Source organism: Nycticebus coucang, chromosome 16, assembly GCF_027406575.1.
Source record: "Nycticebus coucang isolate mNycCou1 chromosome 16, mNycCou1.pri, whole genome shotgun sequence".
Taxonomy (NCBI): Eukaryota; Metazoa; Chordata; class Mammalia; order Primates; family Lorisidae; genus Nycticebus; species Nycticebus coucang.
In genome coordinates this window covers 85,157,353-85,178,965 of record NC_069795.1, presented here as the reverse complement: position 1 = coordinate 85,178,965, position 21,613 = coordinate 85,157,353, and the positions used below count along the sequence as shown (strand labels likewise).

Here is a 21,613-nt window from a genome sequence, read left to right as displayed (position 1 = left end):
GAGATGCGTTTCAACAGGCCCCAGAAGACAGAACTAGAACTATTGGGAAGAATGAGGAAGCTTTCTGGCTGAATATAAGAGAGAACTTTCTAGCAGTGAGAGCAGTCTGGAAATAAAAGTGTCTAGCTTGTCCTCGGCCTGTCACTGAGGGCCTGTGGCGACAGAGGTTTTACAACCAGGACTTTTGTGAAAGTTCAAGTGTGGACCCAGTTCCCTCACATCATAACTGGACGCACAGCATCTCCAGGAAGATTCTGGACTGTTTTACAGATTGGGCCTTCTACTCCAAGCATCCTAAATCATATTCTTCTTGCACTTGCCTGTGAGATTTGAGAGACTTGGGTTCTGCTGTTTACCGACTGTAAGACTTTAGGCCAAGGGGCCAATGTCCTCATATAATTCATGTAGAATTCCCACTGTGTTGGCCGTACAGAGGACAGTGGTATCTGTGCTGGTGACCTTGCTAGTGGCAGTGAGGACAGTAGTGGTGGCTCTGTTGCTGCTGACCTTAGGGATCTGCTATTCACCACCACCACCACCACGTTGTCTTCAGAAGGATTGAAGTCTACTTTGGCTTGTTCCTAATAATCAATCCCTTTGTCCTTCTAGGCTGCTGTGCTCTGTTCTTAACAATCAATCCCTTTGTTGCCTTTGTTGTTTTTCTAGGCCGCTGTGCTCGCTGTGGAGAAAACGTGGTTGGGGAAGGTACAGGATGCACTGCCATGGATCAGGTCTTCCACGTGGACTGTTTTACCTGCATCATCTGCAACAACAAGCTCCGGGGGCAGCCCTTCTATGCCGTGGAAAAGAAAGCCTACTGTGAGCCCTGCTACATTGTAAGTTCCACATTGGTTCCCAGTATGCTTTGCAAAGATGTCTTCTGTGGTGGAATGCTAATCACTCCGGATAGAATGTAGCCAAATTTCAAAATACATATGTGTGTGTATAAGTTAGCATATTGCAATTTTTCTTCTATATATCCCCATTCAAATGAGGTCAGAAAGATGCACTGAGGGTGGGACTGCCATTCAAATTGCTGGTATTATCATCAGCCGGTGATTTTCAACCCTGTAGGTACAAGCTTGTGTTTTCTTCCCAGAAGCATTAGAAGCTTCCTCGTAGCTGAGTCATACCTCTTGTTATTAGATTGTACCCTGCATTTGAAGTCCCAGTGTTTTCAGGGAAACTTTATAGGATCTCTGTACGTGTCAGTGTTCTTCCAAACTCCTGGACCCTTTGAATCACCTTTTATCTATCCAGAAGGCTGCTTCCTTGTCTTATCCAGCAGGTTCTCAGTGATGCAAACAGAATTTTTGTAGAGCATCTTAAAGGGAATTGAATAGGAAGGTTGACCGAGCTAAGAAGTTCTTTTACTAAAAAAACACTGCAACGATATATTTTTTTTTAGCAACTGTATTTTAATAACATAGCTGAGTGACTAAAAGGTAGTCACATTATCTTAGATTTCGGTAAGGCTACTTAATCTACATATTAAGCCACTTTCTTATAGTGCCATTTGATGAATACAAAACTTTTATTTTTAATCTAAAGTAAATTTCTTTGTTCTCCTTCTGCATGATTTTACTCTTTCTATTTAACACATGTTAGTGGGAAAGTACTACTTTCTTACAAAACTGCAAAAGAGTCTGTCCCTCTGTACCCAGGGGTTTCAAATAAAGAAGTCTTGGTACCAGGTATGGAGAGTCACACATAGCTTTGCAGATTCCTAAGGTTCAAGTTTATTAAAGAAGTTTCTGGCCTGGTTGATATTCCCCCATAACATGACAGCTCTAACTCATTTTATCGCTGAGGTCTGTGGCACAGATCTGAAAGTTCTTGAAGATTAAGTGTTTGGGCTGGGCATGGTGGCTCATGCCTATAATCCTAGCACTCTGGGAGGCCAAGGCAGGTGGATTGCTTAAGGTCAGAAGTTCTAGACCAGTGTGAGCAAGAGTGAGACCCCATCTCTACTAAAAATAGAAAAATTAGCTAGACAGTGTGGCAGGCTCCTAGAGTCTCAGCTACCAGGAGGCTGAGGCAAGAGAATCTTGAGCCCGGGAGTTTGAGGTTGCCGTGAGCTCTGATGACACGGTATTGAGCCCAGGATGACGGAGTGTGTCTGTGTCTCAAAACAAACAAACAAAAAAAAATAGACAAAATTAAGTGTACGCAGGATTACATATAGTTGCGGATCCTCTAGGTTCAATTTCATTTCATTTTCTTCCCAAAGGCAACTTAAACACATGTAGCATCTTTATAAAGCCATATAATTTTAGAGCTGAAAAAAAATGTTAAGATTATTTGCCTAACTTCTCTCTTTAGCAGTGAGAATACAGAGATGTAGAGAGGAGGAAAGCAACTTCGTATATTCTATCATTAGTCTGTTATTCATACTCCGAAGCCCACATTCTTTGCAAATGCCACATGGTTTCAGTTTTTCTGAAGCATAAAAGCAAATACAGTCAGGTCCTATTGATTGAGAATGAGCATTTTTGTAGAAGGGAAAGTCTAGGCAAGAAAAGTTTGTTTCTTTAGGAGGTAAGAATATTTCAGCCAGCTTGGACCATGGAGTAAGACCCTGTCTTAAAAAAAAAAAAAGAAAGAAAGAAAGAAAGAAAAATTAACCAGGTGGCAACATGCCTGTAGTCCCAGCTATTTGGAGGGCAGATGATTAGAGCCCAGGAGTTGAAGGTTGCAGTCAGTTATGACCATGCCACTACACTCCAGCCTGGGCAACAGAGTATGACTCTGCCTCAAAAAAAAAAAAAAAAACAAATATTTCAAATAAGGAGAAAGATGTGCCTTTTAAACAGACTGTAAGAACAGTCAATCACAATGGCTTAGAACTATCACTTGAAATTATTTATTTCCTAAGGGCTATGCCCGTGTGTTGGAAGTCTGTAGAGGCACCTGAGGTTGTTTGTTCCTACCGTAAGTAACTATTTTTCATCCCTTTTTTGACGACATTGTCCATTCCTGCTACTTTAATGATGCTCCACGGCAGCCTTATTTAGTTATTCTTTATCCCCTACAGTCTAGAAGCCACACAGACAGTATTGGGAAACAATATACTAGAGTGGGAAGAACATGAGTTTGAATTTGGTCCCGTCACTTAATGTTTTGTCTTCTTGAGAAAGTTGCGTGATCAGTTTCCTCGTCTACGTAATGAGGATGATTGCAGTCGTTTCCCCAAAGGCTCATGAAAAAGAAATGAGGCAAAATTTGTAAAGCACACTTGGCCTGTTCAGGAAATAGAAGTGCAGTAAATGTTATTCTGGGATTAACTATAGTAAGATTTCTGAACCTATTGAGTATTTTTGAATGTGCAGTGAACTTCACTGGGCTTTAGGAAATTATGCTGACCTCTCAGGCGTACTCCTCCCCCACTGTTAAATGTTTGCTTGCTTTCCCTCGTGTGTAATAAGACTGAAGAAAGTCTAATCTGACTAAATAATGGGTTTCTCTGCCATGTGGGCTCAAGTTTCAATCTCCATTCCAAGTGTTGTGGGATCTTTGTGATTCTTCCAGGATGCCAGCCCCCTCAGCTTTGGTTTCCCTTTACTATACTCTGCTTGTGACAAGGAAAACTATCTGGGAGATATTTAATTGCAAACTTGGACGAGCTGGATGAATTCAAATAACGGAAATTCTTACTGTCCCTTCAACTTCTTTTCTTTTTTTTTTTTTTTATTTTTTTTATTTTTTGTAGAGACAGAGTCTCACTTTATGGCCCTCGGTAGAGTGCCGTGGCCTCACACAGCTCACAGCAACCTCCAACTCCTGGGCTTAAGCGATTCTCTTGCCTCAGCCTCCCGAGTAGCTGGGACTACAGGCGCCCGCCACAACGCCCGGCTATTTTTTGGTTGCAGTTTGGCCGGGGCCGGGTTTGAACCCGCCACCCTCGGTATATGGGGCCGGCGTCCTACCGACTGAGCCACAGGCGCCGCCCTCAACTTCTTTTCTTCATTGGAACCTTTAACCTTTAACCAGAAAAATTTTTAATGAGATACATTCATGGTGACTCTAGAATGTAATTTAATTCTTACCAGGATTCAGTGAAGCTTTCCTAGGAGACCCTTGTTCAGCATTAATTACGGAGTTCAGCACAGCCCTCAAGCTCTCAGATGGATGTATTTGTATTTAATTTCTCCTGAACTTTCGTAAGTCCTATAAGCTGCACACTAGAATCTGAGTTGGGGAAACTCGGAGGATAAAATAAAACAACATTGGAAGATTTATGAAAGACAACTCCAGAACGGAGTGCATGTGTCTCGCTCAGAACCAAAGGCTTTAGAACTGGAAGCACTTTCTACATGAGCCAGCAAAATTGCTTTTGTTACATTTTTGGAAAGTGATGTCTCTAGACATTCTATACAAAGAAGAAAAAACGTAGCCCTTGACCATCATTTAATATACCGTCTTTTTTTCATTGATAGGATCTGAATATTAAAGATAGTGACTTGGTTAATTATTTCTGTGTAAGGACCCCCTATGTTTGATTCCAAGTTCAGGAATGGTGCTAATCTAATGTAAATTAAATTTATAATAGTTCTGTCTAAATTAGTTGTTGATAAACTTAGGGTCCTATATAAGTCAAATGTTTACATAATTTTGAGGGAAACTATACCCATAATGTCTGCAGCTTTGGTTCAATGGTTATTAAAATTTTCCTCCTATCTCTTGAATTCTTAACCCACACGCGTTAGGAGCTATGATTGAACAAATTTAATTCAGTAAAGCATTGTAATTCTCTCTAAGCATTTTACACATTTTGGTTTTTTTTTAACTTAATATAAACATTTAATACTTTTCCACTATTAATATGTTATGCTTTTTAGCTTTATGTTTAGCTTTTTAGGTATTTAATTTAATGATGTGCTTACACGCAGCATTTTAAAACCATTTGCCACTCAAAAGGTATTAGGTATTTTCTTATATTTTAGTATGTAAATAACCTGCCTTTGTGAGGCTGAGTATTTTTTTAATTTGAATTACATCCTTGCATAAAATCACTGATTTATATTACCAAGTCTAGTTTAAGGAAAGTTTTTGCTTTACCTTGTTAGATTACTTTAGAAAGATTTTTCTACTTTACAAAATCATCAGCAACAATGAAACCATATGTTAAACTATAACCTCTCCTCCATGGAAGAAATTATTTATATTCATTTTGAACCAATTTAATAAGTACGTTGTGTCATGGTTATTTTAAGTTTGTATAATTATTAACAAAGTAAGCGATATGGTTTTCTACTTTGCTGATATATCTCTTGAAAGCTTAGTTTTGATTATTCTTACAGAGTTGAGTAAATAAACAGATTAAAAAAATAAGGTCACTAAAATTTCCTTGGGAAGTAAAGTGATTATTTTTTTCCTAATTCTAAATCTCCTGGTGTGACCTTGGTTAAGTCATTTAGCTTCTGAGTCCCTATCTTCTCATTTTTTAGGGAGAGAGATTAATTTCTTCCCTGTCTTCAAATAGAAGGAATAAACAAGTGTGATGTCTTATATATCATGAAATTATTTACTACTATCCGGGCTAATGCCATTAATAACATTGTTATCATTGCTTTTCTCCTTTAGCATGATCTGATGCAATAGAAAAGCCCTCTAAATTAGGGGCAATTTCCTGGCGGTAGTTGCTATAGAAATACCAAAATGAATAAATGTCATAGAAGGAATGTAAGGACATATATGAGGAGAAAGGAATGGTGCTTTGCTTAAGATTTTTGTGTCAGTATGAGTGTGAAGGGGCAGAAACCGTGCCTCTCGCTTATGTGTCCTTCTGCCGATAATGAGACAAGCTTACTCCTAGATTTAGCAAAGGAATTCCTGTCTTTGTGTCTGCAATTGCCAAAGATTCTGGGCCTAGGAACACAGCACATCAGAAATTCTCAGTGACTGTCTGTTTACAGAACGGCAGCCAAGGGTCCTCCCCTAAACCAGGTCTCACTCAGAGCGGATGGAATCCAACTCCTAACTCTCCAGCAGAACAAGTCCGTACAGACATTTTTATTAGAGTTAAAATTCAAGTGATTAAGGGGCTTCCGGTAACAGGAGGCTGACTCCACAGGAGACTAAACGCTTCAAGGTACCTGAACTTGGTGCATTAGTGGCCAGCACACTAGCAGCCTTTTGCTCCTTTATGTCCTTAAGTGACTACAGTTAAGACATTCTAACTTTTCAGCTTACATTAAAAGGGAGGCTTTGGTCCCTCTGCAGGAAAGCAGTCCTTTTATAGACTCAAGTCCTCTTAATAAAATGTTTTTTAAAAGTGCTTACTCCCAGGGCTTTTTATGTAGGTGTTGGAAAAGGAACCGAGAGTTTAGAACTGAACCCAAAATCCACATGATCTTTTCTCCCTCTCTCTTCTTAATTGCCTCTCTCTCCTCCAGAGAGTGTTTGTCTATTCCTCTTGTCTCTCTTTCTGGGTCACAACACACACACACACACACACACACACACACACGCACGTGCACACACGCACGCACATACATACTTCTTGATGTTATTATGTATCATCATTTCCGGAACTTTCCCAGGAAGGAAAATAAATGGTTCGAGATAGAAAAACAAAAATGTCAAGCACTTTGTTGAGAGGTTAAGCAGGCTCTCTGGTGGGAATAGCATCTTTTACTACGGTCATCATACCTGTTAGAGCTCTGTGAAATAGTCATCAGGGGAGATTATTAGTCCCATTTTGATGTTTTCAAAGTAACAAAAGACTTGCACTTTATTGCCACCAATCTGCAGTTCATGTTCAACTTTCTGAAGACAAACATCCTGACAAATTCCCACTGCTCACTTTTAAAGTCATCTGTAATTACAGCTTTCTCATTCCGAGATTTTAATCGATGACCATCAAAATCATGCCTTCCAGTATTACAGAACCTAAAATGCTAAAATTACCTGGATGAAAAACCATCAGCCCCTGTCTGGTCTTGAGCATTCTCATGTTGCTCTCCTTGAAATGCCTCAAGGAAAGGCATTAGAAGGCAACAACATTTTTATAATTAAAATTATTCACGATAACAACTAAAAATTGATTAGTGCTTTAACTATTACGAAGCACTTTTCTCCTATCGCATGTTATCATTTAATGACCCTAGAGGATCGGTACAATTATTTCTGCCTTCATTTCCAGTAGCAAGAAAAGGGAGTCATAGAAACCGTCAGCTTAGCAGTGCCATGGAGCAGGCCTGTCCAAGCTAGGACTTAAGACTTGATACTGGCCTTGCTTCCCAAGTCCAGCTTTTTCTACATAGCCAGCAGAAATCACTGGAAATCCATTTGTTATTGCTGACTTTCCTTTTTTCTAATTTTGTCTCTAATACCATTTCTTAATGTTAAGTATTCAAAAAAAAGTTAACCCAAACTCCAAATTTTATGAATGTGTCTTTCACTTTATTTTAAGATATGTTAGACAAACGTAGAACTTAGTATAATCTTTCTTATGGTAGTATTTCTTTTAGAAAACCTTAAGTTTTTTAGTAGTCTATGCTGATTAGAGAAAAATTAGAAGATAGAAGGAAAAAAATGTGATTCTTTCATTTAAATATAATAGCAGTTCACTTTTTATGAAACATTCTTTTCTACTTCAGTACACATACGGGTATGGATATATGTACATGGCTGTAACCACACATCTGTACACTTATGGTTATACACAAAAACACACAGTGGGATCATACCATAAATACTCATTGGTAACTTGCTTTTATTACACAATAGTATATAAAACTTTGTATTCTACAAAATATTCTCTTTTAAATATTCCATGGACATTGAGAAAGAATATATATCACATATATGTGTTTTATATATAAAACACACATATTTTTAGAAATATATATATTATATATAAATTTATATGTAATATATATATATTTCTGAAAAGTTACTCAAATATCCCACAAACTAATCAAAATAAAGTATACCAGAGATCCAGAGCAAATAAAATAGTGATAAGACATAAAGCAATAAAGCTAATCATTCAAAATAAGGAAGTTGGCTGGGAGACCAGCTACCAAATCATCTCAGAAAGAAGGAAAAGCTTTAGATGAAAAAACAAATAAACAAGCATAAACTAGATATAATTCTAAGGGAAAAGTGACAGAATCTACCAGAGATTTAACAGGAGGAAGTTGCGTTGCAAAATACAATGGAGCAAGATATTGGCAGAAATCAGCCGGTAAAGGCTTGGAGTCCAGCAAGAAGGGTAGATGAAGTGGCTTATTTCTCTCTCCCACACATCTCTGGCGATCAGCGGGAGAGCAATGGATAAATAAATAAGCACATTCTTAGGTTAAAGAATGCTTAGAAAATAGTCATGGGGATGACACTTCAGAGCAATGAGAGGTGAGATGCATCCAGAGTTGGATTTCAGTAATGCTGGTACCATTGAGTGCAGCAGGAATGAGTGCACATGTAATAATTTTAAGAGCTACAAAAGGACCAGACAGACACTTAAAGGGAGAAGAACTTCATTAAAAAGTCATGGATAAATTGAAAAACACTAGAATTTCTAGGTCCAGAAAATAAATTTTTGAAAAAAGCAATAAAATAACATACTTACCTGGCAGGGGAGATACCATGATCACGAAGGTGGTTTTCCCAGGGCGAGGCTTATCCATTGCACTCCGGATGTGCTGACCCCTGCGATTTTCCCAAATGTGGGAAACTCAACTGCATAATTTGTGGTAGTGGGAGACTGCGTTCGCGCTTTCCCCTATTTAAAAAAAAAAAAAAGAAAAGAAAAGAGCAATAAAATAAACTTGCGATGAAGATAATAAAGAGATAAAAATTACAAATATTGGGAATGGAAAAGAAGCTCTCAGCATAGGTAAAGAAGACATTTTAAAATTATCACTCTTGATATTTAATAGGAGAGGCTGTTTTTGTGCAAATCTAAAATCCAAGTGAGAGAAACGTGAATAACCTCATAAACATGAGGAAATGCAGAGCTCCTACTTGAAAAACACCCAGAAAATGTCACTCATAGGATTTTTCAGATCTTCAAGGAGCAAGTAATTTCTGTGCTACTTCACCTTTCAGAGCCTAGCAAAAGAAGAGAAGCTTCCCAAATCATTTTATAAAGCTAGCATGATCCCTATAATAATGCCACACCGGAGTTAGCCCAAGAGGAAACCTCTTGCACAAATTCAGAAATCCTGAATGAAATATTAGCAGTGTCACATAATAAAACATTTCAGTTATTCTATTTGCAATGTTAGGACAATATTGAGAATTTATTAAAATAATTTGTTATATTGATAGATCTGATTTAAAAAAAAACAAACACTTATCTCCATAGATATTTTTCTTTCAAAGGGAATTTAATAAAATTCATCACACATTCTTGTTTAAAACCGAAACAGTGGCTGTAACACAAATCAAGCTCAAAGTACTATATACATTTCAATTATGTAATTGAATTAAATCGCTAATGTGTACAAAGATGTAAAGCATAACGATGGAAGTCTACGTACTCATTATCCCGTGAAAGAAATAAAACAGTAAAAAATTATTTCAGATCACTTAGGTTCTTCTCCCTGATCACATCCTCAACACTCCCATTCAGGGATAATTGCTATTGTAAGTTTATTTATCATATCCATGCATTTCTTTATATTTTTAATACATAACTCTAAATAATATATAATGCTGTTTGCATATAGTTGTTTCTTAATTTTAAATAAATGGCATTGTATCATTTATATTTTTCTGAGACTTTTCCAGTCAAAATTTAAAAATTAAGATATATAGTTTGATGTAATTATTCTGGAAAGCCTAAAAAGTTCTAAAATATTAGAATGATCGAAGTTGAGTAAGCTGACAAAATAAAAATTGTAATTTTAGGGTTAGGAAATATAACAGGAAAAATATTCATGAAGCAAAACAGCTATAAAATATCTAGGTAAAACTTTTTAAAGTATATGGAGGCAGCACCTGTGGCTCAGTCGGTAAGGCGCTGGCCCCATATACCAAGGGTGGTGGGTTCAAACCCAGCCCTGGCCGAACTGCAACAAAAAAATAGCCGGGCATTGTGGTCCCAGCTACTTGGGAGGCTGAGGCAAGAGAATCACTTAAGCCCAGAAAGTTGGAGATTGCTGTGAGCTGTGCAATGCCATGGCACTCTACCGAGGACCATAAAGTAAGACTCTGTCTCTACAAAAAAAAAAAAAAAAAAAACTTTTCAAGTATAACTGATCTAAGTGAGTAATGCTGTAAAATTTTGCAGGAGTAATTAACTCATGACCAAATGATTTGGGGATTGAATATGCTTTAGAAAGCGGCAACATTTTCATAGGAGAATGAATAGTTACTACACTGTCCTTTGCTAATGGTATATTTAGCTTTCTCTCCCAAATATTCCCTATCCTTTTGCTAACCTTGATTACTGTTCACCACATCCCTGAGACCATAAGACAGCACTTACTTGTAAGGAAAGTGAAGGCATAGACCTGTAAGTGGATTGCCTAGCTTAGCATGATTGTTTCTTCCCAGTTTGACCCCAAAGTATATTAACTTGTGTTGTCATAAAATTAGAATGCATTCGAAAGGCCAGAGGAAACTTAGAAATTTAATAATGTGATTTTATAGCTGAGAAAATTAAAGCCACCAAAAGCTGGCTGATTTGCCAGAGGTCATATGGTTTCTTGGTGGCAGAGAAAGGACTAGAAAACACGAGTCTTGATGATGCCTTCGAAGAACATCTATCTTTGGGACTGACTTTCTGAGGGCTTTAAACCAAATTTGGTTGCAGGTTCAGAGAAACATCCCTAGAAAATGTTGGTATCAATACATTTTGGTCAGATAGTATGGAAACAGAACAGTGCTTGCTTCAGCCCTAACCAGAATGATGTGCTCAGACTTTCAGGTTAAATACTTCTGAAACTTTATGCTAGAACTTTCCCATTGCCCTAGTTTGTTTACTTTTAAATCAAGCATGAACTCACCACTAGATGTATGCCAGAGTTTGGATGAATGTCAGCATCGGGCCACTGTAATAATGGTTTAAGATTATTTAATCCCATTACTTATACACTTCATTAGGCTGAGTGAATTGCTGGCAGTGGTTCAGTAAACTTCCTCCTTTAGAGATAAAAGGATGCAAAGAAATAGGGAAGGAGTCTATTCCTTGTTTTCTTTCATATTTATCTTAGAACTCTTAATGGATAAAGGAATGATAATTACCCAGCAGTAGCATGGAATCTATTTTAGTAGGGTCTTCTAAGTTGCTCTGCACCCTCTGAAGAGAGAAAGGAAATGTCTACAATCTTAAATTTTCTGTTAGAAGAAAAAAAAAAAAAAGAATAGAATGAGGGGGAAATAATGCTATAAAATCAATCTTAAAAATACACTGAAAATAAGTTTTAGGATTCTAGGTAAGATATTCAATCTGTCACTTACGGGGCTCAATGCAAGGCAGCAAATAATTTTGAAGAAAGAATATAAAATTCGAAGTCAGACCTGGTTCACACCCAGCATGACTGGCTACTGTTCTGCATTCACCCCATTTCTTTTAGCTTCATTTTCTCCACATTTGTAATGAAACTAGAAAGGAAGCTTCAGATTCTTGCATCACATGGTTATCTGGTTAAGGAGTATTCAGAGAGGACAGGACAGAGCAAAAGTCAGTGTGGGGGGCTAGGAGTAGTGATAGCCACACCAGGCCCGAGGCCTAGGAACATACAGACAAAATGTGCAAGGGAGAATTCTGTCTAACTTGAATCACCAAAGGTCAGCTGTAAGGCAGCATGTCAGTCTCTGGAAGGTCACTTCATCCTGCTGACTCGAGCTCCCCAAGTCTGAGGGATGGACAGTCATAATACCCTGGAAGCCTGGTTTTCCCAAAATATGTCAGACATCATCTGCTCTAAAATCACCCTGAAGTCTTCATCAAGAAGGTAAAATTCCAGACCCCTCCCCAGAATTTCTGCACAAGGAAATAGAAACTTTGCATCTTTTACCAGACTCCTGGAGAGGCAGGGAATGGGAAGGTAGGTTCCTAGGTTCAAGTTTGAGGCCCATGCATCTGGACGTCCAGCCTACCCGATACAGGAAGCAGCCCCAAATACTTTTTCATTCTTATCTTCCTACATTTTTGTTTTACAATGCTTGTCCCAGATGGAATTTTCTCCTGGACACTGGTGTCCAGGGTTTCTCTGTGCCCATGCTGTTGTCTGCCTCAGGCCATCTCCCATCCTTTAAGAATCTGTATCAACCAGCCTTAAAAAGCTTTCCCAAAATATCCCCAATTGGATGTAGCCATTCCTGGACATGAGAGGTTTTTGTTCCCAGCGCTCTCATGAGATCTAATCTTACCACGCTGGTAGAACAAAGTCACTGGTGCCCTTGGCTCACTCCTTGATGGATACAGACCCCTAAAGAGTGTGTGTGAGAGAGAGGGCTGGAAGGTCACGTGGGATTCATCCTTGTCTTTTCTGTAACCCTCATCACCATAGCACAGTAGTGCTACTGGGACCTGGTGTCACTCTAGATGCCCGTGTCTCCTCACAGTCTTTGGCTCTCCTACCTTTATCTGCTCTTTGGTGCACCTTGCACTTGAGACCTTGTGGGTGGATAAGAAGGAAAAGTAAGAGCTTGGCTCTGGATGCCTATGGGGAGAGTCAGTGCTGAGATGTAAGTATAAAAGAGTGAACTGAAAGATGGGAGCTCTGAAGCCAGCTGTCTGCCTTCCAGCCGTACAATTATCATAAGAGCTGCTGCACTCAAGGTCAAACACACAGACTCGCCCGTCAAAATGGCCAAGGAGTTTGGGTCAAAGTTCTCCGATGTTCTGATGACTTTGAACAGGGCATGACAATTCCTTCCCACAGCCAGGACCTACCTAAAATAAATTAATAAGTCAATAAATTCTGCTTCCTAGATCTTTTCTTTTGCTCACCTTCCTGTGGAAGAAGTGGGTGACAGCTGAGGCTGATATCATCATTGCAGCAAGGCAGAGGTTCTCTTTGAACACTTCACAGTCACAAGGGCCTGGCATGTTGTTAAGTGTTCAATGAATATATATATGCATATACATCTATATTTTTTAAATTGTGACTATTAATTTAGTCCTACACATTTACAGTATGAGGAAATCAGATGCCACATGGATGGATACAGGGAGGATTCTTTAAGCAACCTGAAAATCACAGACACACATATGTGATGGCTTTAAAAAACACGTCCACTATTTTTGAGACAATATTAACCATCTTCCACAGAAGTTATTTTTACTTTGTGGACTCTTCAATAATGCTAAAAGACACTTGAGGCGATTTATATTAATAAAGTTCGTGGAATATGTTAAAAGAATACTGAACCTTCCGATATACATTCCTTAAAAAAATGAATATTTATATTTTTTATTCTAGGTTAGGTAAAGAATCTAAGTACATTTTATTCATTAGGACAGCACTAAGACAAATAGTTGTTCCACAAGATGGAAAGTATGAAATATGTTGGGGCCTGAGAGGAAAGAACTAGGGGAAGGGAGTTTAGGAGTATTTGGGGGAAAAGGATAAATTGAACAAAAAAGTCTTCATGGAGGAAGAGGCCTGTACCATGTGTCATATGATACATCTTACTTTCTTTTAATGTCACATATTCATACATTTCTACTCCTAGCAGACACGTAGGAACTCTTACTATTCTCTTTTAATAAAATTAACAAAATCAAAGCTTAGAGAATCAAAGGCTCTGGGAAATGAGGAATTAATAGAAGTTTAAGCTCCTGAACTCTAAATCTTAACTTCTACCTTGCCCTTATATAAATTTATGCTAATAGATGACCTGTCATCAGATATTGCTTTTTTTTTTTTTTTTTTAATTAGCCAAGCTCATTTTTATAGATCTCAGGTCCCACCCAGGTTGGGTACCATTGTTTTGAGAATTGTTTCCTATGTCCTTCCAGCTTAAGAGAAGCAAGTACTTCTTTCCCTGTATTTTCAGACCTTTTATCTTTGCCCTTGTCTTCATCTTTCATTTTTGTTTTAACCCTTTCCCATTTCAACTGTACATTGGAAAGTGACCTCACACTCAGACAGATAGACTATGAGCTCTTTTAGGAGCCACCTCATTTTTTTCCTGTTATTCTTTGTGTCTTTTTTCCCTACCCACTCTACATTTCTCAAAAATGTAGTGCCCAGAACAATACTGCTTACCCTGGGGAATATTTAGTGCTTTTTAAAAAAATCAACGCATTAGCTTGGACTACCATAACAACAACAAAAAAAAAAACAAACAAACAAAAAAAAAACATAGACTTGTGGCTTGAACAACAGAACTTCATTTTCTCACATCTCTAGAAGCCAGAAGTCCAAAATGAGCTTGCCAGTATGGTGGGGTCCTGTTGAGGGTCCTCTCCCTGGCCTACAGATGGCCATCTTCTCACAGTGCCCGTATATGGTGGGGAGGGATGTTGCAAGGTGGGTGACAAGCCCTCTAATGTCTTTTCTCATAAGGGTAATCACGTCATAAGGGTCCCACTTTTATGACTTCATATAAACCTAATAACCTCCCAAAGGACCCATGTCCAAATGCTATCTACTATGAATGTAGAAGGGGACACAGTTTAAGCCATGCAATGAATTAGACCTTTGGCCATCAGTCTGTAAGTGCATTACCTGCACTAATTGATGAAGTAGAGATTAGACTAGCCTGTGTTTGTAGGCAGAGAAGCTGGATACCCAGTTATTTAACAGAGGTACACTGAGAATTCGATTGCCTTTAAAGAATTTTGCTAGATACTCAGTAGGGCTGTATTAATGTTTAAAATATGGTACAGCCCAGGTGCATTTTCCTTTAAGGATACATTTAGCTTGCTAGATGTCATCTCATTTTTAAAACCAGAGGAAAAAAAAAAGAGAGAAAAAGTTAATTTTTTAGAAGGTTATTGCACATTCCTTTGAGATCATTAGGAAGTCGGCACAAGTGGCAGGAAGCCAAACCGTCCTGAGTCTGGCTGGGCAGTATCTTCAGGTCATTTCAGCAACGCTGCTGGAATAATGATGTTTTCTCCCATAAAAAGCGCTTTTTGTCAAAGTCTCTTTTGGAATTAACTCCTCATGCGCAGATCAATAAGCCTTACCAATGTGCCGGTGTAATTAAGAGGTGGCAGGTTAAGCATTACCATTAATTAAGTCCAAAGTAAAATAAAGTGAAGAAGGTTGTTTTTGTGAAATTGTGCTATCTGATTTTTCTCCAGGTTGTTTTTGAGTCCTCATGGAGATGAGTCCAGGAAATGTAGGAGATTGCTGTCTCTACTTCCTTGGGGGAAATGAGCATTTGATCATACACGCCTTGCACATTTCCAACTGATGTGTGAACTGTTTGCCAATTTTAAGAGACATTGCATGAACTCCTTCTGTGTGCAGAACACTATGGTCAATGCTGGCAAGGTACAGAGCAGCATTAGCCTTATGTGTGCTCTCCTAGAACCCTTAGATCAGAGGGAGATGTCAGACATGCAAACAGATAAATATTAAGGCAAAGTAACCCACTTTATTTGTGAGAGAGATTCAGGCAGTTGTGAAAGCTCAGAGGAAGGGGTTATGTCTACCAAAGGGTGCAGAGAAGAATGGACCTAGGCAAGAAAGGCCTCCCAAAGAATGCAACATTTGAGCAGGCCCTTGAGAGTCAAGTAGGATTTAACATGGGGTGGGAAGCAGACGATGAATGAGAATTCCAATTTCTAAGCAATTATTTTCCATTTTGAACTTGATTACAACTTCTAGGGTTAAAGGAAAAGAAATCAGGAAGATCAGTAAGGATTTATTGAGTATTCATTGTATGTATATTACATATATATTATTCTGCAAAAGAAAATGCATGGAAAAGATTAAAAAAAAAGGAAAATCTTCAAGTTCCCTTCTTTGCATAAGTGACGACTGACTAATCATCTTCCTCTGATCATTACAAAGGCTGAATTCATTTGTCCTTGAAACCATAAGAAAGTCATGTTGGTGCTGCCTTTCCTTTTCTGATAAGGTAGGTACTTAAAAGCTGTGAAAGAAGCGCTGAATGGGGCCAACCAGGTTAAGATCATTCTTCTGGTAGACTGAGTGGAGGTCAACCTTCATGCCATGAAAGCTGGAAAGAACTTTGAAATTCCTCTTACCTAAGCTCCTCTTTTTGCAGATTAGTAAACTGAAGCCCAGTAAAGGAGTAGTTTTTCTAAGTAAAAGAGAGCTGTGTGAATTTCCTAAATCATATAACAATTCAGGTTATTATTTGAAATGTATATTACGTGTACATGAAAGAGAATGACGAGGCCTTTTCAGGAAAGAATAACTTGACTTTTTTTAATTCCCTGAGTTACCATTGGATGGCATTAGGCAACTTCACTTAATAATCTCCCGGTTTTCCAGCTATGCTAATTATATATCCTTTAGCCTTCACCACCTGTACAAGGTGCTTGGCATAATAATACCTTATACTTAAAACGTATATACCCAAAGTACCTTTAGAGTTGTTTTCATTGGATGTTCACAACAGTCCCACAAGGCTTTTGGTGTTATTTCTAGATGAGATATACAAGAACTGAGGCTTAGAGAAGGTAGCCCATATATAACCCAGAAACTGAGACAGGGCTGGGACACCCATTTTCTAACTACTAGTCTGAGTTTCTTACCTCTGTGCTGCTGTTGCCTGCCTAAGTGGTCTTCAGTCCATTGAAGTCCATCCAGTAAATACTTACTAAGCATTGTCTGCATTTCAAATAGTGTAGCAACTGTTGAGGGTACAAAACCGAAAAAGACAGAGTCACCAGTCTTTGGAACACTCACTCTTTGAACGTTACGGACGAGCAAACAGATAAATGGAGATTTGGAGTAAGTGCCCTACAGGATAAACTGTCTTTGGAGTTTGGGGGGAGGGTGGCAAAAGATGGAGGGGCTGTTTATCTGATCATGTCAGGGCCCTGTCTTTGCGACTAGATTCCAAGTGTCTGAAGACACCACCAGCATTCTGTTAATACTTGCTGGTGACGACACAGATGATTTTCCCCTCTATCCTCCACAACACTGAAGAGATTTTCTGTTGACCCTTGGCTATAAATAGATTTTAATTTATGAATTTGAGTTAGCCTTTTAAAAATCATTGTAAGTAAAATGAATAACTTTCTCACGAGATAGTGGTTGTGGCAGTAATGATGTTCAGTTTTAAGCAGCTAATACTCACCCATGCATTTTCAAGGTTGTATTTGCTTGTTCGGTCCTCTTCTGAAGTCAGTGAATTGTTACTTTCAATAGGGGCTGTTGACACATCAGACTGCTGTTTAATCAGTCTAAGATCTCCTAATTATTTCCAAGTATCTTATCATTACTGTTTCATCAATGCTTGAAGTGCTATCAAATATTCCAACTGCCCCCCCTCCTTTGAAAGGAGGGGGTAGATTTCAGTACAATTCAATGGCAGAGAACAGCCATGTTTTCAAAATCATGGGCAAATTTTTCCTCATAGTTGAAGTTACGATTAAACTTCTGAATTGCACAAGCTTGGAATTCTGCTGCCGGACGCTTGCTTTCTGCTTTGCTCTACGTGGGCAATACGTTAGACACAGATGTCTCCCAGCTCATTTATGTACATTTTCCTGTTCGTGAAATCCTTCTTACTGGCAAGCTTTGTGAAGAAATGTTAATTCTCATATATACTAAAAGTAAAGAGAAAATGGATCTTTTCTCTCATATGCCTTAAAGAATTTCTTTCCTTTAACCATTAAATCCCTGTGGTATAATTTATCCAATTCTGCTGTAGATAGGAGCTCATTATAAAGATTCTCAGTGAGCAGTATCTCAGAAGAGATCTTTTTTGTTCAGTCTTCCAGCACTTCCTAAAAATTATAGTGTGCACAGTGAATTGTAAGGTAAATGAGTAAGCAAGACTTGATTTACTGGACACGAGACATGCGCGCACCCATGTGGACATACAAACACCAGCACACACTCAGGCCAAAGCCAGGAACTCTGCTTTAAAACAAAGCTCCATTTACCCTGAGAGGATATAAACATTTACGTCTGCCGTAAAATTTTTTTTTTGAAAAATGATACAGAAATGTAGAAGCAGACAGTCTAGTTCTAATATATGAACCAAATAATTTAAATGGGACAAGAACAAAGAAACTGTAATTTAAAGATTTTTGAGTGTGGTGCTTGGAACAGGGTGTGTGTGTGTGTGTGTGTGTGTGTGTGTGTGTGTGTGTGTGTATGTGTGTAGAGATGTATTGAATTTGAGAGTAATTTATGGAAAGTGCTGCCAGCCTTGTATTTCGAATGCTCCACAATTTGAATTTAAACTACTCAATGGGATCATTAAGATTATTATGCATGTTTTCCGAAGAGTTTGAATTCAAATGACAACTTCAGAAAAAAAGATGCCCTTTAAAAACTGAAGAATGTTATTGCACTTATAGAAATGCATGCAGTTTGAAGTAATTTGCCACCTCCCCTTCAGAAAAAGCACCTGATGATAGTGTGCTTGAGAGAGAGGGATGTTGGAGACACTGTGTGTGGCAGACACATTCCCTTGCGAGTGAAACTAGGTTGTAAGGCAGACTTCACGGACATGGGTGATTTCACTTAGTACAACGGATGGTAGAAAATCATGGAGCGATGGGTATTGATGTGGGACTGGGGCACACCTCTGGGGATGGCTGAGCCTCACTGAGCACTGCGTGAAAGGCCCCTCCAAGCTCTTCACCTGTACCATTTGGTTCTCCTTCTACGGGTGGTTCTTGGAAGATGGAGGACTGCTTCCATTTTTTGCCATTTAACCAAGTGAATAGTTTACGAAAGAAATAAATTGAAGAGTACGTAATCATTTTTCAAAAGGAGGGGGGTTTTTGTAATGGATTTTACAAAATGATTTTGCAATAGATTTACCATACTATTTTTTTTTTTTAAATAAGTATAGTTCCAGCGATGGGAAATTTACCAGCTCTCAAGGTAACTTTTCCTTTTGTTGAATTCTCTGAAAGTTATAAAGTTACTTCTCATTTTGGAAAAAACGTCTCTTTCCTTTCAGCATCTGTTCATTGTTCCACAGAGGAGACAGCTAATACATCAAGTACTTTGTAGGTATTTGAGGAAAGTTCTCCAGTGCATCCGATTCTTCTGCTCTGGCTAAATTCCAGTTCCTGTTGTTATGTCCTGTCCTGGTGCGAAGGCCTCTCATAGCCTGACCACTTTCTTCTGGGTTCGTCCAGTATGTCAGTGTCATTCTTCCTGGGTAGTGTGTAGAATTCCCACTGGTTTACATAAAGAAATTTACTGAACAGGACATCATTTTCAAAAACAAGCAAATAAGATGACAACAAAATAAGAAGTTTCTGAGTTATATTAGTACATTTTAAAGTTGAAGAAAAATTTTATAACCCACTTCCTAATTCAAGGGGAGTAAAATGAATATGAGTATTAGACCTTGTTATGCTCTATTTTAAGCAGAAGTGATATATTGCTTTCTATCTTACAGTAAAGTATACATTTTATCTCCATCCAGGAGTAAATTGCTCATTTCTTTATGTCTTTAATACCCAGCATTATCTTGCTATAGGTAGTGTTGATTAATTCTTGACTTAAGAAACAGTAATAACTAGTTAGTGCTTTCCAGTTTATCAAATATTTTCAACCTAAATTTGAGCCTGGTGAACAGGTAACATCTTTTTTATTTGAAAAAATATATATATGATATGTGGAAATGGACGCTCAGAGAGCTTAAGGGACTTGCCAAAAAACAGAGCTAGTCAGAGTATTTGAATGTCAGGTGTTATGGCCCTAACTCTTGTCCTGTAGACTTGAGCACCTTTAACTCATCTTCCTCGCCTTTCTTGAATTCTGCCTAGACAGGACATAATTGTAAATGGTTTGGGAGGAGGGAGACTTCTGATTTCTGTAACCCTGTCAGAGATGTTAGCAGATTCAAGGACTCAGTATATTTGAAATCCAACCTGTCGGTGTAGGAGTTCTGAGAGCAGGATTTCTTCAGAGCTCTGTAGTCTCGTGGTATCCAGATGATTCTATAACTTTTGGCGTGAGGGTGAGTAGTCTGTCAGGATCAGAACTGAGGCAGCAAATGGAATCCTTTCACAGTTCCCAACTGGAGCCTCACGTTGTGTCCAAGTCCATAAGCACAAGTGGGAGACATGAAGCTTCCGGGAAAAGGGTGACATTCCAAAAAAAATCAGTTGTAGAGTCAGGGTGGAGCTCAAACTCAGGGGTCTTCGTCTCTAGCCAGGTTCTCCAGCCAGTAGGACACGGTCCTGCAGAGACCAAGTTTATGCTCAGTCTTGACTTCCCGTGAGAGTCTACTACTTCTCCTTGTTTCTCCCTTCTGGAAAAAACCCTCCTCCTTTCTGCCTTCCCGAGCTTGCCATCATTGCTCCATGCCCATCCCACCTAGGAGTGCCCAACCCCCACATCCCATCACACCACTCTGCTTCTGGATCCATAATCCTTATCAGATGGAGCCTACTATCCCTTTCAGAAGCCTCCATAAAATTTACATATTTGATCAAGTGTTCCTATCACCATAGCTCTTTCCAGTAATCCCAGTTCTGGGCAGCTGATTCCAGTAATGGAGGAGAGAGACACTTTCAGCTATTGGGCAATACATCATACTTTCAAAGGAGGTTGAGCAATCTCCTTGTCAAGTGGTGTTTAGAGCATGAGTCTGCATGCCAAAAGGCCATCGTGGACTCAGACTACCGGCACTGGAGAGCTTTGGGGTAAAAGGGCAGTTAGACTGCTCTTGTGCATATTCTTTGGGCAGAACTCATTGGAAGAAATAAACAAGGTTTTCATGTTTATTTTCATCACGTAAAACAGCTATCACAGAACTTAGGGAGGTTTTGTGAATATCAAATACAATTATGTTTGGGATGGTGGCTGGAGTCCTACGTGGGACAGAGCCGTCAGTAGTATGTGCTCCATTAAAAGGCAGGTAGATGCAGGAGAGCTGTCTGATATCCTGCCAGTGGAAGGAAAGGGGCAGAGATGGATGCCTGGTTCCTAGAGATTCTATGGGCAACACTTTTGTCGAGAACAGGGGTGCGACGCAAATGATCACTACTGGTCTCTCCAAGACAAAAATGAAAAGGGATATGTTTGTGGATGGATTCCTTGACATGCTTGTACCAATGCCCCAGAAAAACGTGGTATATTCTGTTTTCTTGTGAGAGTATCGTAGTTATTCATTTGCTCTAGATGAAAATAATATGGTAATATTAGTCACCACCTATTGCAGTTAAAGGAAACTTGCCTTCAGTGCAATTTCACATTCCTATCAGATAATTTCAAACCCCAAAACTCTAAACTCAATATCTCATGACATTCAGACCAGCCTTGATACTTGGCTCAGCCTCTACATACCTGAAAGCTCCAAGGCAGGGTACTGAACTCAACCTTTGAATTGAAGAGACATAAATTTGAACATAGATTCTACTGCTTTCTACTTTGTGATCTAGGTCAAGACACTTCAGTTCTCTAAAGCAAGGGTTTCTTTTCTCTAAAAGGAAGTACTTATCATGTTGAGCTATTAAGAAGACTGAATGAGTTAAGGCCCTAACACCATACTGCCTGCTAATTCATGTTTAATAAATGCTAGCTGTTTT

At 38.8% G+C, this 21,613-nt stretch overlaps 1 protein-coding gene and 1 non-coding gene across 12 annotated transcripts in view; both read left to right on the top strand.

Annotated features, from left to right (window-relative positions):
* The window catches only part of LPP (LIM domain containing preferred translocation partner in lipoma), a 730,287-nt gene that overhangs the window by 611,544 nt on the left and 97,130 nt on the right, over positions 1 to 21,613 (top strand). For all 11 annotated transcript variants that reach the window (XM_053564331.1, XM_053564334.1, XM_053564332.1 and 8 more), the window contains one exon: positions 667 to 836. In XM_053564331.1, coding sequence (XP_053420306.1) covers positions 667 to 836 — 170 coding nt within the window. The remainder of the gene's footprint in view (positions 1 to 666; positions 837 to 21,613) is intronic.
* On the top strand, positions 8,568 to 8,731 carry LOC128568325 (U1 spliceosomal RNA). Its single transcript, XR_008375129.1, has one exon. It is a non-coding gene; the product is annotated as a U1 spliceosomal RNA (small nuclear RNA).